The sequence below is a fragment of the Botrytis deweyae genome, assembly GCF_014898535.1.
Source record: "Botrytis deweyae strain B1 chromosome Unknown BDEW_059, whole genome shotgun sequence".
NCBI lineage: Eukaryota > Fungi > Ascomycota > Leotiomycetes > Helotiales > Sclerotiniaceae > Botrytis > Botrytis deweyae.
The window spans coordinates 117,933-130,776 of record NW_024066266.1 but is presented as its reverse complement, the minus strand read 5'-3'; the positions used below and the strand labels follow the sequence as shown (position 1 = coordinate 130,776).

The window sequence follows — 12,844 nt, the reverse complement described above, 5'->3', positions numbered from 1 at the left end:
CATCACAAATACATATCAAAACATCTCATCTCATTTCATTTTCATCTTCATTTTAATTATTCATTCCATTCCATTCCATTACAAAGCAAAAGTTAGGTAGGTAGGTAGGTAGGTAGGTAGGTAGTTACGTACGTACTTAAATGAGATCAGGCCTTCCCTTGCCCTACTCAATTAAGTTCAAGATAATAAAAAAAAAGAAAAAGAAAACCACGCGCAAAAAAGAACAGATCAAAGTAAAGTCAAAATAAAAAGAAAAGGAAAAAAACAACTAAAGAAGTCTCTCGAGCTATCATAATAAATACAGAGTATTGATCAACCCCCCAGAAAGTTTTTGGATGAAGAAACGCGGGTAGACTTTTATCTGAAGCCATATGAAAATAAAAAAAACTTATAGTAGAAACCAATCTCTCTGTAAGCATGATGGTCTTTCGTCTTGTCTCTTGCATTTTTATCCTCTTCCCTTTCGGTCATTCTCATGTGCAAAAATAAAACTCCTCGAAATACCACTCATTCTTGAATGCAAGACCTCCATTATGGCATTTATGACCTTTGCCTCGCAGAAGCAATGCCGCGCCCGAAATATCACCCTTCACCCCATCGCTCGCTTCTTCAACTGCCAAATATTAAGGATCAATGATTAAAGAGACATGAATTGAAAAGTAAAGTATCGGTTGTGTCGTGTCGGTACCATCATTAAAAGGCAGGCCCTGGTTACTAAAAGGAGTTCACCCCTTAACGGAGTGAGAATCCCTTCCTCTTGCCTTCCTTTTCTATTGGTCTTCCACTCTCGACTCTGGATTTCTTCTCCTCCAATTCTTGACGTTGACGCTCGAGTTGTTCCTTCATCTCGCGATGTCGTGCGTACAACTCTTCTTCGCTTTGCTTCAGCTTGCTCTCCTTCTCCGCGACCTTTTGTTGGAAAACCATCTTCATCTCGGCCTCCATCTTGGCAAGCTTTTGCTCGTGCAATTGACGCTCCTCTTCTTGCTTGACAGCTGGGTTGACCTCCTTGAAGACATTTGGATCTTGAGTAACACCCATAGCAGTAAGCTTCTCCGATCTGTAGTTCTCGTACAAAGCATTGTTGGTGTGTTCCTTGAGCTCCTCCATGTGGGTTCGGATGAGCATTTGTCTGAGCTTGACGAAATCGCAGTGCTCCTCATTGTCAACTTCAATGGTACCCCATGGGTATTTACGTCCGCGAACTTTACGTCCCTCGCTGTTTGTAATCTCGGAATTGGCACCAACAACTGCGAAAGGTACCTTGTCCATAATCTCCTTGTTCTCAGCAATTGTCTCCTCGTCATCTTTTTCGTAATGTGGACCCTCGAAGATTTGGATATCGTGGTGCTTGATGTCAGCAAGGATCTAGAGCATGATTAGCGTGAGTTTTAAGATATGCAATGGGAACCCTTACTCTGAACTTGAAGGCGACGATTTCTTCATCAGTCAATGTATCAGCCTTGGCAATAACTGGAATCAAGTTGACCTTGGTATGAAGTCTACGCATAACTTCAATGTCCAAAGGCTTCAATGCATGGCCAGTTGGTTGAATGAAGTATACACAAGCATGAACACGGTTATCAACAATGTTCATTCTGTTGACCTTGTTCTCAGCATCCAAATAAGCATCGAAACGTTGTTCAATGTTATCAACAATTGGTCGCCAAGACTCATCATTGTTGACGAAATCACCGAAACCTGGGGTATCAACGACAGTCAAACGTAAACGAACACCATTCTCCTCAATATCAGCGCTAATAGATTGGATAGAAACGGTTTTTGGGATAATATCGAGGGAAGGTCCTTTACGTTCTCTTGGTGGGTATAAGGAAGTGTTGAACAGAGTGTTGACCAAAGTCGACTTTCCGAGTCCAGACTCACCTATTCAGGAGTTAGTTAGCATATACCAAATATTGATTCAGAGAAGCGGCACACGTACCAACCACCATGACATTGAAGTTGAAACCCTTTCTGACACTCTTGCGGTGCCATTGATTTGGTAAATTTGCAAATCCAACATATCCAGTCAACTTTCTTCGAACAATGTTCTTCATGTCGCTTGCTTGTTGAGCTGCGATCTTTGGATCTGTTGAGCTGACAGTCATTGGAATTTCTAATGGGGATGATGGTGCTCCGTTTGGAATTGGTGAAGACCGGGTAGGGGCCATTGGGGCTCCGTTAGTAGCTGTGTAGAGAGGTAAAATGTCAGCCCAGTCATTTGAAGTAGTGCTATAATTTTTAGAAGCCTGTTGTAGCTTCTCTACAACCCACAACTCCATTGACTCATGGTGGTCCATGGAAATTTGTTCTAAACTCGGAGCTTCTTCAACATCCAGCATGCTTCTAAATTGGGCGCGAATACGTTCTGCTCCTCGCTGATGGCGATGCAAGCTTCCAGGGTATTGACGCTGTTCGATGTTATCTAACGATTGCTTAGGCAGTGAGGTGCTCTTCGACAGGCTCTCGGATCGAATTACAGACCATTCCTTATCTTCAGTGTGGGATCCAGGGGCTGGAGCAGAAGATTTCTTGGAGATGATGAGATTCCAGTGACCACTTGTATTTGGCTTCATGGCAGGCATATCTTGATGATGAAACATCTTGTGGCAGATTACAGATGGCTTCTCAACTCGTTGACTTGGATTTCGAAATGTGCGAATCTATCAGACTCGAGATTGGAAGCTCTGGAGTTGCAAGAATCATGTGTTTGGAATAATTGTCGGGGTGATGGATGGTGCAGTGCGAATTCGAAGAATTGAGAACCAACCAATTGTCGATGGAGTTGTTGACAGTCTGACGATGCCATTTCCTCCCATAGTATTGACTGCCTCGAAAATGAAATAAATTGCTTACCCATTGTTCTGATTGATGTAGAAGGATCGAAGGTGGTTGTTTTCGTGAAGAAAGAAGGTGGGAGGTTGTAAACTCTGTTGGCACCACAAGATGGAAGAAATCAGCTTCGATGCACGCAAAGATGGTCGCAGACAAGGTAGTTGAGATGGAAGAGATCAAAGTCAATGGACAAGTCTCGGGGGGAGGGCAAATGGAAGATTTGAAGGTATTTTGAAAGATCGAGGGATTGATTCGATGGGATGATGTCCAAATCATGCAGGAATACGAATAATAGCACGTACCAGATATTAATTCTTTGATCCTCAACAAGTATTGGTTCGCGTGGTCTTTTATTGCGGATCAAGATATGAATAGATAAAATTGACCAAGTAAGTGTATTTACTCTGGAAGTTGTTGAAAGGTTACGATACCGGGTGGGTAAAGGGAATGGAAGATTGAAGAAAATAGAAGAAAAAGATGGGAGAGTAAACGATTGTCGATTGTCGTGTAGTGAATGTAAAATGTGATGTCGATGGATGGTAGAGAAGGCGAAAAAAGTTGTGTGTAGGTTAAAAGGTTTGGTAAGGGTGATAAGGTTGGTAAGGTTGGTAAGGTTGTCAAGGTCGCACCGGTAAATGGGACTACTCTACTACGAGGTAACTAGTATAGTAGGTACAGTAGGTAGGTCGGTAGGTAGGTACAGGAGGGATAGTATTCTATCTATGTATTCTATTCCCAATTCGAATTATGATCAAGTTGAATGCTGGCTTGGGTCTGGTGGCTGTCTGGCCGTTGATGACTGGCTGATTCTTTTTTTCTCTCCTTCTCTCGAATTAATATTGCTTGCTCTACGATAGGTACATACAAGTAAAGGAAGGTCTGGCTTGACTTGGTGTTCCCACTTGATAGCAAAAGGGGTTATTTTTTGGGGCGCTGGGGTTCTTTGGGCTTGGGATGAATCGACTGGGTATAATTGGTATAATTGGTATAATTATAATTACTTGGGGAAAAGGGTCAAGGCCCAAAAAGCTTTATCATTAAGATTACCACGCGCTTCTTCTTGGGGGGGTAGGGGGGTAGGGGGGTAAGGGGAAACTGGTCATTTAACGTGTCGATGATATTGGGAAACGATGAATTGATGGTAAGTGGATGTTACCTGGGTACTCTGTAGGTATTTTGTATCTCGGTGCATACAATCATATATCATATATGGTTCGATTACGTGCCTGCGGATTTTCATAAGGTTATTTATTGAGTGGTGAGTCTACTCGTCCCTGGGTAGGTATTGACAATCTGGATGAATGATAGACACCACCAGTGCACCCGGTACGTACATTTAAAGTAAGCAGTGACTACGTCGTGAGTAGTGATTGATTAGTGGTCTGTGGGAGGGAGGGAATGAAATGAACATACAATCTACGCCGTATAAAACAATAAACCACAAGAAAGAAGTACAAAAGATTCCATCGCACCCCATTGGAAGCCTTGAAGTGAAGATATTGGGAGTTGTTGGTTGTGGGTTGCACATTGCAGGTTGCAGGTTGCAAATCATAAACGTAAGTGGGAGGTGATTCAGGGGCATAAATTGAAGATATAAACATGAGGGAAAAGGACGAGTATTCTATCCAATGGTATGGTCAACGTATATGACGTTGATCCTCAGTACCTCTCTACAACGGTATCGGTACTCCTACTCTATCCTCCCGGTCTGGTATGCACCGCAAGCATCTCTCATCACATCCATCCGATATGTTGGGAGTATCGACGATAAAGTGCTCACTGTCCAATATCAGTATCTCAGTGTTGGTGAGTAGCTCCCAATATGTATCAGATTTGGTGATCCTCCAGTGATCTTTCAAGTATAGAACAATGGACCGACGGACTTTATCAAATCATATTCGTCGTCAGTTGAATCAGTGCCAGCTAATTATATCCTACTCCTACTCCTACTCCTACTCCTGCTGCTGCTGCTGCTAGACCAATAAGGAATAACAAGTCACAAGTACTTCATGTTGTGTATCGAGTATTGATTTGGTACCATGGACTGGTGGACTCCTATGTTGGGTCTTGATACCTCAACATTGATGAATCTACCATTGCCCTACCTCGTATCTACCTAGAACCCAGTACTCAACAATTGCTTCTTCTTCCCTTTTCGATCTCTTCCTATAGCTGGGTACATTATCTCCTCCTTCGCTTCTCAAGTTTCCCCTTCTTTTTCCATCTCTCCTCCTCCTCCTCCTCCTCCATCAAAATCATCAAATAATGTGTTGGTCTCCCCACGAATTATCATTTGACTACCTAGTAGGTAAGCTCTCAAGCTTCCTCATTTGTCCTCTGTCTGTGCAACCCCCCAATGTAACCAAATTCTCCACTGCCGGTGCAGGATTTCTTGGGTCTAGTATCTACACGTGACCATCGGTCCCTGACAGTCCCAGATATCCGTCTTGTCCTGACTTGGTAACCACTAAGCCGCATTGAGCAGAGTGTCTCACTTTAGTCAATTTCCTAGTGTCGTTCCTCTTAGCCTCACCATCACTATCAATTTCTGTGTTTCCTCAATTGGTTCAACAACAAACAAAAAGTGGAATTATTCAAAAGCCCTTTGGAGAAGCTTCATGATAGCCGCATCTGTGAGTATCCAAAAATATCTATTTGGTGGAGAAGATGTGAAGCGAATTGAAAAGGAGGTTACAGTCAAGCAGACGACGAGGGATGTTTACAAAATTTACCCTCATTTCAAACCTCTATCAATAGTTACTGACGTGTTTCGCCCTTCAATGTAGATCGCAATCCCCCCAAACATAACTTCCGAATTGCATGGTTATACATACAAGGATAGGCACAAACGGAGGATAAACGTCTTTTCGGTGCATCACTGGAACTTGACGAAGGGATTCATTCATCAATCATTTGTTTCCCTTTGAAGGAGAAGTCGTTGATATAAGGCATGTTTATACTTTCTCTTGAAACTTTCAGTGTCAAAATACATTCCAACAACATCGGGATGTTCTTTTGAAACCGCCTGTCATTCGAACTTTAATTGGTTGGTGGAATCTGTGCTCACCATACCAAAATTGGTTAAGGCTAAGCCTCCATGAAGGGGTAAAAAGGTCAAGTCGAACATGTGGATTGAATTTTGCAACTTCAATTTTGGCATTGAACGATTTCTTTTTGTATCTTTTGTTTTCATCTTCTACAAAAAGGATGACCTAAGAGGTCTGCGGGCCGTAGAAATTCTCTTCTTACACCACTTCATCAGCGCACAACCTCGATTATTCTCTCTCCCGGAATCATCGTGTTTCGTTGTACTAAGTTTAGCTACTTTATTTGTTGCCCGAGTGGGAATCATGAGACTCACTTGACTCGCATGAAATTGCTGCATGCCTGATACTGTTGAACTAGTCACCCAAGCTATCAAAGGGTGTCAATGAATTCTGACAGACCTATGCTTGTCATGCCTTTTATGTGGATGTTGGATTTTCTGCCTTACTCGCTCGTCATCCTAAATTCGATTATTTTCAACGAAGTATGATGACTAGACGAGCATCTTGTTTAGAGATCAGAAAATAAAATTCTCATTACATAACCTTCCCTTCCCTAGATCAATTCTTCAATGTAGGTTGCCGGGGCTGAAAATCACTCGACACAGGTGCTCCGAAATTACTAATCCGTCTTTTCAATCGTGTCATTCACATATTCCTGCAGTGAAAACCATCACATAACTACTGAACGATATCAATCACTCTTTTGACATATTCCATCAACCATTCCTCATCCTGTTGGAGCCAATCTTACTTTTACCAATCGTGTTTTTTAACCTTTTTGATCTAGTGAACAGTTAAGAAGAGGGTTAACCTAACTCCGCGAAATTGGACCTCGGATTGCTAAGCTCGAGCTTTGATGTAGGATTACGTACAGGTTGGTATGCGGTTGAAGATGATTTCTTGGGTGTGAAGTCTTGTTAGAAAGTGTGGTGGTCTGGACGAGGGAGATGTTGATGCAAGAAGATCATGGGTAGAGTGATATGATGAATGTGAGTGTGTGGGTTGAGGATCTAGAAGATATGCGGCTAGTGGTAGACCTGGGCCCCAGTCTGCTATTTTGACGAAAGAGAAAGTTGATTATGATGTTTGTAGAGGAGATACATTTCTAATGTTATGGATTTCGATGATTCATCCCTGGATCAATATTGCTCTTTTCAGAGATAATTTAGGATCGGTCTTGAAGTCTCTTGTATGCCCCATTTGTTGATTTTTGTGAGTCGATTGGGGTAATGCTATCTTGAGTATTGTTTCTTGACATTCTCGTTACTTTTTTGCGAGCTGCATGTAAGGGCCTATCATCAAGGCTCTCTAGTGTTATGACTTTTGTTTTTGGTTCTTTTGGTTCTTTTGGTTCTTTGGATATTGATACTGAGCGCCATTTGCTACGATTTATTAAGGGATGAAGAGAGGCGCGAAGAAGGTGTACTTAGTTAGCAGGCCACTCACTACTCTACTCAAAAGCCGACTTGCGATCTGAAGATGTGAGGAAGTAAAGAATGTAGCGAATACGTGATATAGCGTTACGGAGTATTCGAATGATAGATACCTACCTAGATGATATTAGTATTTCTTTCTTCCTTTCTCATCTTTCAGAGACTTGATTTGATCTATTGAACATTAAAGTAGGTAATGCTTGATTTGATTTGATTTGATTTGATTTTCTTGAGGAGAATGAGGTGGTGAGATTTTAGGAAATCTGGTATTTGTTTTAGTAAAGCAAGCATTTGTGTATTTTTTAGTGTAGTAGGAATCTTAGATACTTTTCTTGTTTTGAAATGTATATTAGGTAGGTCGGTCCAAGGTGAGAAACTCTGACGCGAAATTTTCGGTCCGTGAAGGTCATTGGACTTACTAGGTAGTCACTTTGAGCCGGTCACTGGTGGGTAAGAGCCTAGCTCTCGAACACGGTATGGTATCTATGAGGTTCATTTTTGTAAACGGGGCGATTGTCGATGTAGGGAGGGTATCGTATCATAATTAGCGCTTTGTGAAGTTGGAGGTGGAGTAGGGACGATTGAGTGATGAAGTTTAGTGCAACGTTGCGTCTTGACGGAGGGTATTGGTGATGATATAATGACTCTTGCATTATCGAATCGGATCGGATCGGACGATAGATTGTTTGAATACGTTCACCGCATCCATGTTTGGGTTGGGGTAGCTCCTGATGTAAAGTCGGTAGATGGATGCATATGGCAGGATGGATGGAATTGAAAGAAACTTAGATGCACTGTAATTGATGGATCGATATCGATACGCATCGAGGGAGTCGATCGATAAGATTGAAGTGAAGTGGTAGACAGAATTCTGTTGTGTCGACGTCCCGATGAGCCATCAAAGTCATGCATGCGGGAATGGAAATATCCGTAGGTAGGTATTGATGTAGTTACTCCGAGGAATGCCACGAAATCCACGGTTTGGAGATGTATGTACCCAGAGGACTACGGGTAGGTAGTAGAAGAAGTCCCGTGATTTCACGGAATGAGCTTCACTATCTCGATGTGATGCGTGTGGATAAGAAAATTCTTCTCTTCTCTAGTGCATTCCGTACGTACTATGCAGTGGGACTGGACTTGCGAACTGATGAACAGGGTGCAATACCTAGTATTCCACGTCGAATACGGGTTTCGAGATGGTTCTATGCCTAAGCTCGTACCACAATGCGTTTGCAGCTTCGCATCTTGATGATGAGGGATCTGTGAGCTGGTGTATTCGATTCGACTGCATAGGCTTTATTTCACTGCATCGAATATTTGGCCCCTCGTATCTTGGAATCGTGAGATGAGCGGGTCGAATGGTTTTTCTGTTCCTCTTGGGCGTGTAGTAGATATGGACTTGATTGCCTCATCGCTAGATGTTCCAATCTCGGTGAGAGAACGTAGCGTCTCTCAATTCCTTCGTTTAGTAAACTGGGTTGGCCAGATATGGTTGATACCGTGATCGAGTTCGGTGGGTCTTCGCCGTGTTGATCTTGCCAAGGATGCTGTAAGTTGTGGAGGTATTCGGCTGCTCTAAGGGGTTGTGGTGTGGGGGTGCTAATACTTGTTCGAGTTGGCAAAACATGGGATAATCAATTCGATTGATCTCAGGATTTGACTCGAGAGGATGTGTTACTCTTTTCAAGTTTTGAGTAATAGGTGATACCACGTCAAGATGAGACGAGACCAGCTTAAGATTAGAAAGTAATTCTTCATAGGAAGGGCTATAGAATGATTAGTTTCTAGCAGTATTCTTTAATGATATGATGAACCTTATCTCTCGCACTATGTTATTTGTGTCTGGACTACGGAGTGTTTTAAGACAGATATTTTGTAGGTAGCTAGACTGAGGTATAACTCCATCTTGGTACGAAGTTTCAAAAGTTGACCTCTCTCGAAGGGCCAAGAAATCTGCATGTACAGAGTTTTGATTTGGTCGCTTGAAGAGTAACCTTCTTTGACCACATTGGTACTCCTTGCTTTGTGATCACAGTCTGAGGATTGGCGGTTCTTATTAATTGCATATGTCTCGAAAGAAACTCGACACACTGTTGTTGGAGTTGTGACAGAGCAGCTGCAAAACTAGAACCTTCTGCTAAACTACCATCTTGGCGTTCCCAATCATCTAAGCATTGTATAATCAGATTAAAATCTTCAAATGATTGTTTTGCCTCAACTTTGGCACTCATGGGTCCATCAGAGACGGCTTTCCATACATCCCACACCAATTTTAGGCCGGCGACGATGTCGCCTGCCGATCATCCAAACCCACTCATTATGTAACTCCTGATACGGTTGATAGTTCAAGGGTCGATATGCAAGAGATCTCAAATGGAAGAAGAATGAAATGTTTCAAAGACAAGCAAAAGTCAGTTAAGATGATAAACCGTTAGAATGAATGAAAATTACAACAACGTTTCTGGAGTCCCCAGAAAAGGCCATGGCAGCATCCTGGGGGGTAGTATAAGAAGTGGTGTGTGACTCCAACGTCTTCAACATACCTTGATCCATGGCATATCAATCGACCGGGTAATTTGATAGAATGATGCAAGCTGGGGTGAGACGAGATGATGTTTTCCGAATCAATCTACGCCCAGATGGAGAAACGAGACAAAAGTAAGATGAACTTTGACATTCTCCTGCATTTCCACAATTGATACTCAGCCCTGTGACCATGGCTTGTACAAGGGTGACTGATTGTTCCATGATGGTAGGTATTTGCATCGGTGACCATGTCGGCGAATTTGAATTGGCATCGTATGATCTGTAAGCCAGAAGCGCTTTGTATTCATCTCGAGTTTAGTGTTGGAATGCTATTTGTGTGGGCGGTGTATCAGATGATTTTTGGCGGGGATTACAACCATAACATTATGAAACATATAGAATTTGAAGCTCTTTGGTACAAATGGAGGATGCGGGGTTAGGGTTCAAGAGAAGTTTTTCTTTTGCATCTACACTTCAAAGCATTAGGGCTCTGAAACAACATTTGCAATACATATCAGAATACATGGAAATGGATAAGGTATATTGATGGCACACGAGCCTATGATATTAACCAATAGATACTGCTATTCCACATCTTAATATTGGGGAGTCGTGTATAGATCAGCCGGGCCATCACGTACTTCAATGTCAATTGGCAAAGTTGTTAGGTCAAAGGCATGATAAATTGATCTAAGTGTTTTTACTCGTTTCGCTGTATTGAAACTTTGTGTATGCTCAAGCTGAATCTCTCAATCTGATAAGTGAGTATGGTAGCAACCTGACCAAGTGACATTATCTCGCTTTCATCCCAATACTATCCGCAGTATCTTAGGTTATCTCTCTCCCATGACGTGAATACATATTTCCGAGCGTAGTGATCATGATAAATCCTCCAAATATCTGGTTTTTCGAAGAATGTTTCTGACCTCTTCCCAAACTACCCTTTTGAAGACTCCACTGGCATCTCAACGAGTGCAACCATTATTCCAATTCGGTAAGACGAGGTTGACGTGAAGGGAGTGACAAGGAATCTGGAAACCTCCATCCATATCGGACCAGAATCTCGAACTTTGGACTATCGAATTTCGATTTGAGATCTACCTGGAGATTACAAATTGGCAGATCATCATTGTAATACTCAATAGACTTGCGATAATCGGGAACGGTAATATTGACTGGGTTTGGAAATAGATCGTAGACCTCTTCAAGCTTGAAGAGTGTCAAGGTAGCAAGCTCATCCTGCTGGGGAAATACCCCACTTACTCTCAACAAGTCTACATCCCAAGCAATGTCCTCATGCACAAATATGAGCTCCTTCAATTTTTTCATATGTCGTACCAAGGAGCAAAGTCCTTCAAGATCTTCAGAGCCGATCATGCAGTGATCGTGGTGAACGATGAGGTGACAATGACGTCTAAAATCTTCGTTTAGAAGGTTGGCAATCGTCACTAGATATGGATCTGGGGGGATCGATTCCCAGTCATGGTCCAAATCAATGGGTTGACGTAACCACCGAATGTGTTGATCCATGGCGAGGAATTGGATCTTCCCAGCCTCCTCCACACTGATCGATGACAAGAAGATGGTCAAGTGCTCTTGAAGTTTCCAATCCAGATATAGGGTGTCAATTTGAGCGTTGAATCGGATTCCTGGACCATCGGGCGATCGAACAAAGTATTTAGGGTACAAATGTTTGAGAGCTCTCTCCCACTCTTTACAGACTGTCAACAGAGCGGGTAGCGGAGCAGTGGAATAAAATCCGTCGTCGATGTCTTCTTTGGGTCGAACTTCGACTAAACGCGGCTCGAGAGCCAATCTCCAGATTTTGTCTTTCATCTCCATTGGTAGCTTTGGAAATAGTGTGAAGCGATGGCTCTCCATGATCGATTCCCGTGGTGAAAGGTCTGTCATGTTGCAGGTTGTTGGAGGGAAGATGAGACACTTGCGGCAGTGCTTATGGAAGAAACTTGATGGGGTACCAATCTGCCAGAAGTTCAGTTGTTTATTATCAATAGCCGGAGCTGGGGTATAACCTTACTTGTCAACTGGTAAGGCTCAAGGGAAAAGCTGTTCGCGCCGATTTAGAGTCGGAATCTCACAATCGCGGATGATGATTGTAAGTAACCCGAGAAGTTGAGCGTGGGATTGAAATGAGATTTCTTCTCATTTTCCCGACGGATGTATTTGCGAGAGATTATTTTCAATATTAATAAGGTTAAAGGGAAGAGAGTGATATGAAGGAATAAAAAGCATGACTATATGATTGGTGGAAGACACATCTTAGTCAGACAAGCGACAATTCTGCCGAAGACGGTGTGACGGCAACCTTGCACAACACAACATCATCTCATCCAATTGATCGAGCATCACTTCGAGATTTTGAATAGCGCAACACTACTGCATCTCTATGATACCATGCGATGTAATCTCAACTAGTGCCAGTACTCATGAATCTCAACTCTTTTCAGTTTGAACAACAAAACACGTCCTCGCTAGCAATTGCAGTATGGTGGATTGCACCTTGCCCAACATCCTGACTCCCCACTCACTGTTGCAGAGCTAGATATCCAACTCCCTTCGGGGAGTAATGAAACGCATTCGTACGCTCTTAGTTGGAAGGCCGCTAGGAGCGTTCATGATCCCAAGTCTGATGCTGTCGGGCTCAGGATCAGGTCCTATATGTTGTTACGCGAATATCTGTGAACATACACAAAGATGCTGCTGCAGACCAATATACCCAATAGCTAGCGATAGGTGTTGGGATATTGAAAGAGATTTACAAAAATATGAGGCTTTTCTCAAAATCATGACATTGAGGCGAGAGGCTGCCCCAGTACCCCCTTCCACCCCCATGGGACGGGCCAGATGATAACTGCTAAACACCTTGTGTTCGAAGACTTCCTCAGTTTATTTCTGTTTCGTGGTTCTTTGACTAGTTCCATTACTCCTTGTTATTTGGAATACTGACCACTCGGTCATCGTCCTTTTTCAAAGTCTCCGAAA

The 12,844-nt window shown here is 42.7% G+C and overlaps 3 protein-coding genes across 3 annotated transcripts; all 3 read right to left on the bottom strand.

Annotated features, from left to right (window-relative positions):
- Nucleotides 1-732: 732 nt before the first annotated feature.
- On the bottom strand, nt 733-2,603 carry EAE98_012147 (uncharacterized protein; the record flags this gene model as incomplete). Its single annotated transcript, XM_038959772.1, has 3 exons — nt 733-1,368; nt 1,418-1,884; nt 1,943-2,603. 3 exons carry the CDS (start codon nt 2,601-2,603, stop codon nt 733-735), a joined length of 1,764 nt encoding a protein of 587 aa, XP_038803896.1.
- A 4,444-nt stretch (nt 2,604-7,047) lies between these two features.
- Nucleotides 7,048-7,968, bottom strand: EAE98_012146 (uncharacterized protein; the record flags this gene model as incomplete). The annotated part of the gene is made up of 4 exons (XM_038959771.1): nt 7,048-7,264; nt 7,337-7,428; nt 7,499-7,733; nt 7,787-7,968. 4 exons carry the CDS (start codon nt 7,966-7,968, stop codon nt 7,048-7,050), a joined length of 726 nt encoding a protein of 241 aa, XP_038803895.1.
- Nucleotides 7,969-10,822: 2,854 nt separating this feature from the next.
- EAE98_012145 (uncharacterized protein) lies at nt 10,823-11,752 on the bottom strand (the record flags this gene model as incomplete). Its single annotated transcript, XM_038959770.1, has 1 exon — nt 10,823-11,752. One exon carries the CDS (start codon nt 11,750-11,752, stop codon nt 10,823-10,825), a length of 930 nt encoding a protein of 309 aa, XP_038803894.1.
- Between the last annotated feature and the right edge of the window lie 1,092 nt (nt 11,753-12,844).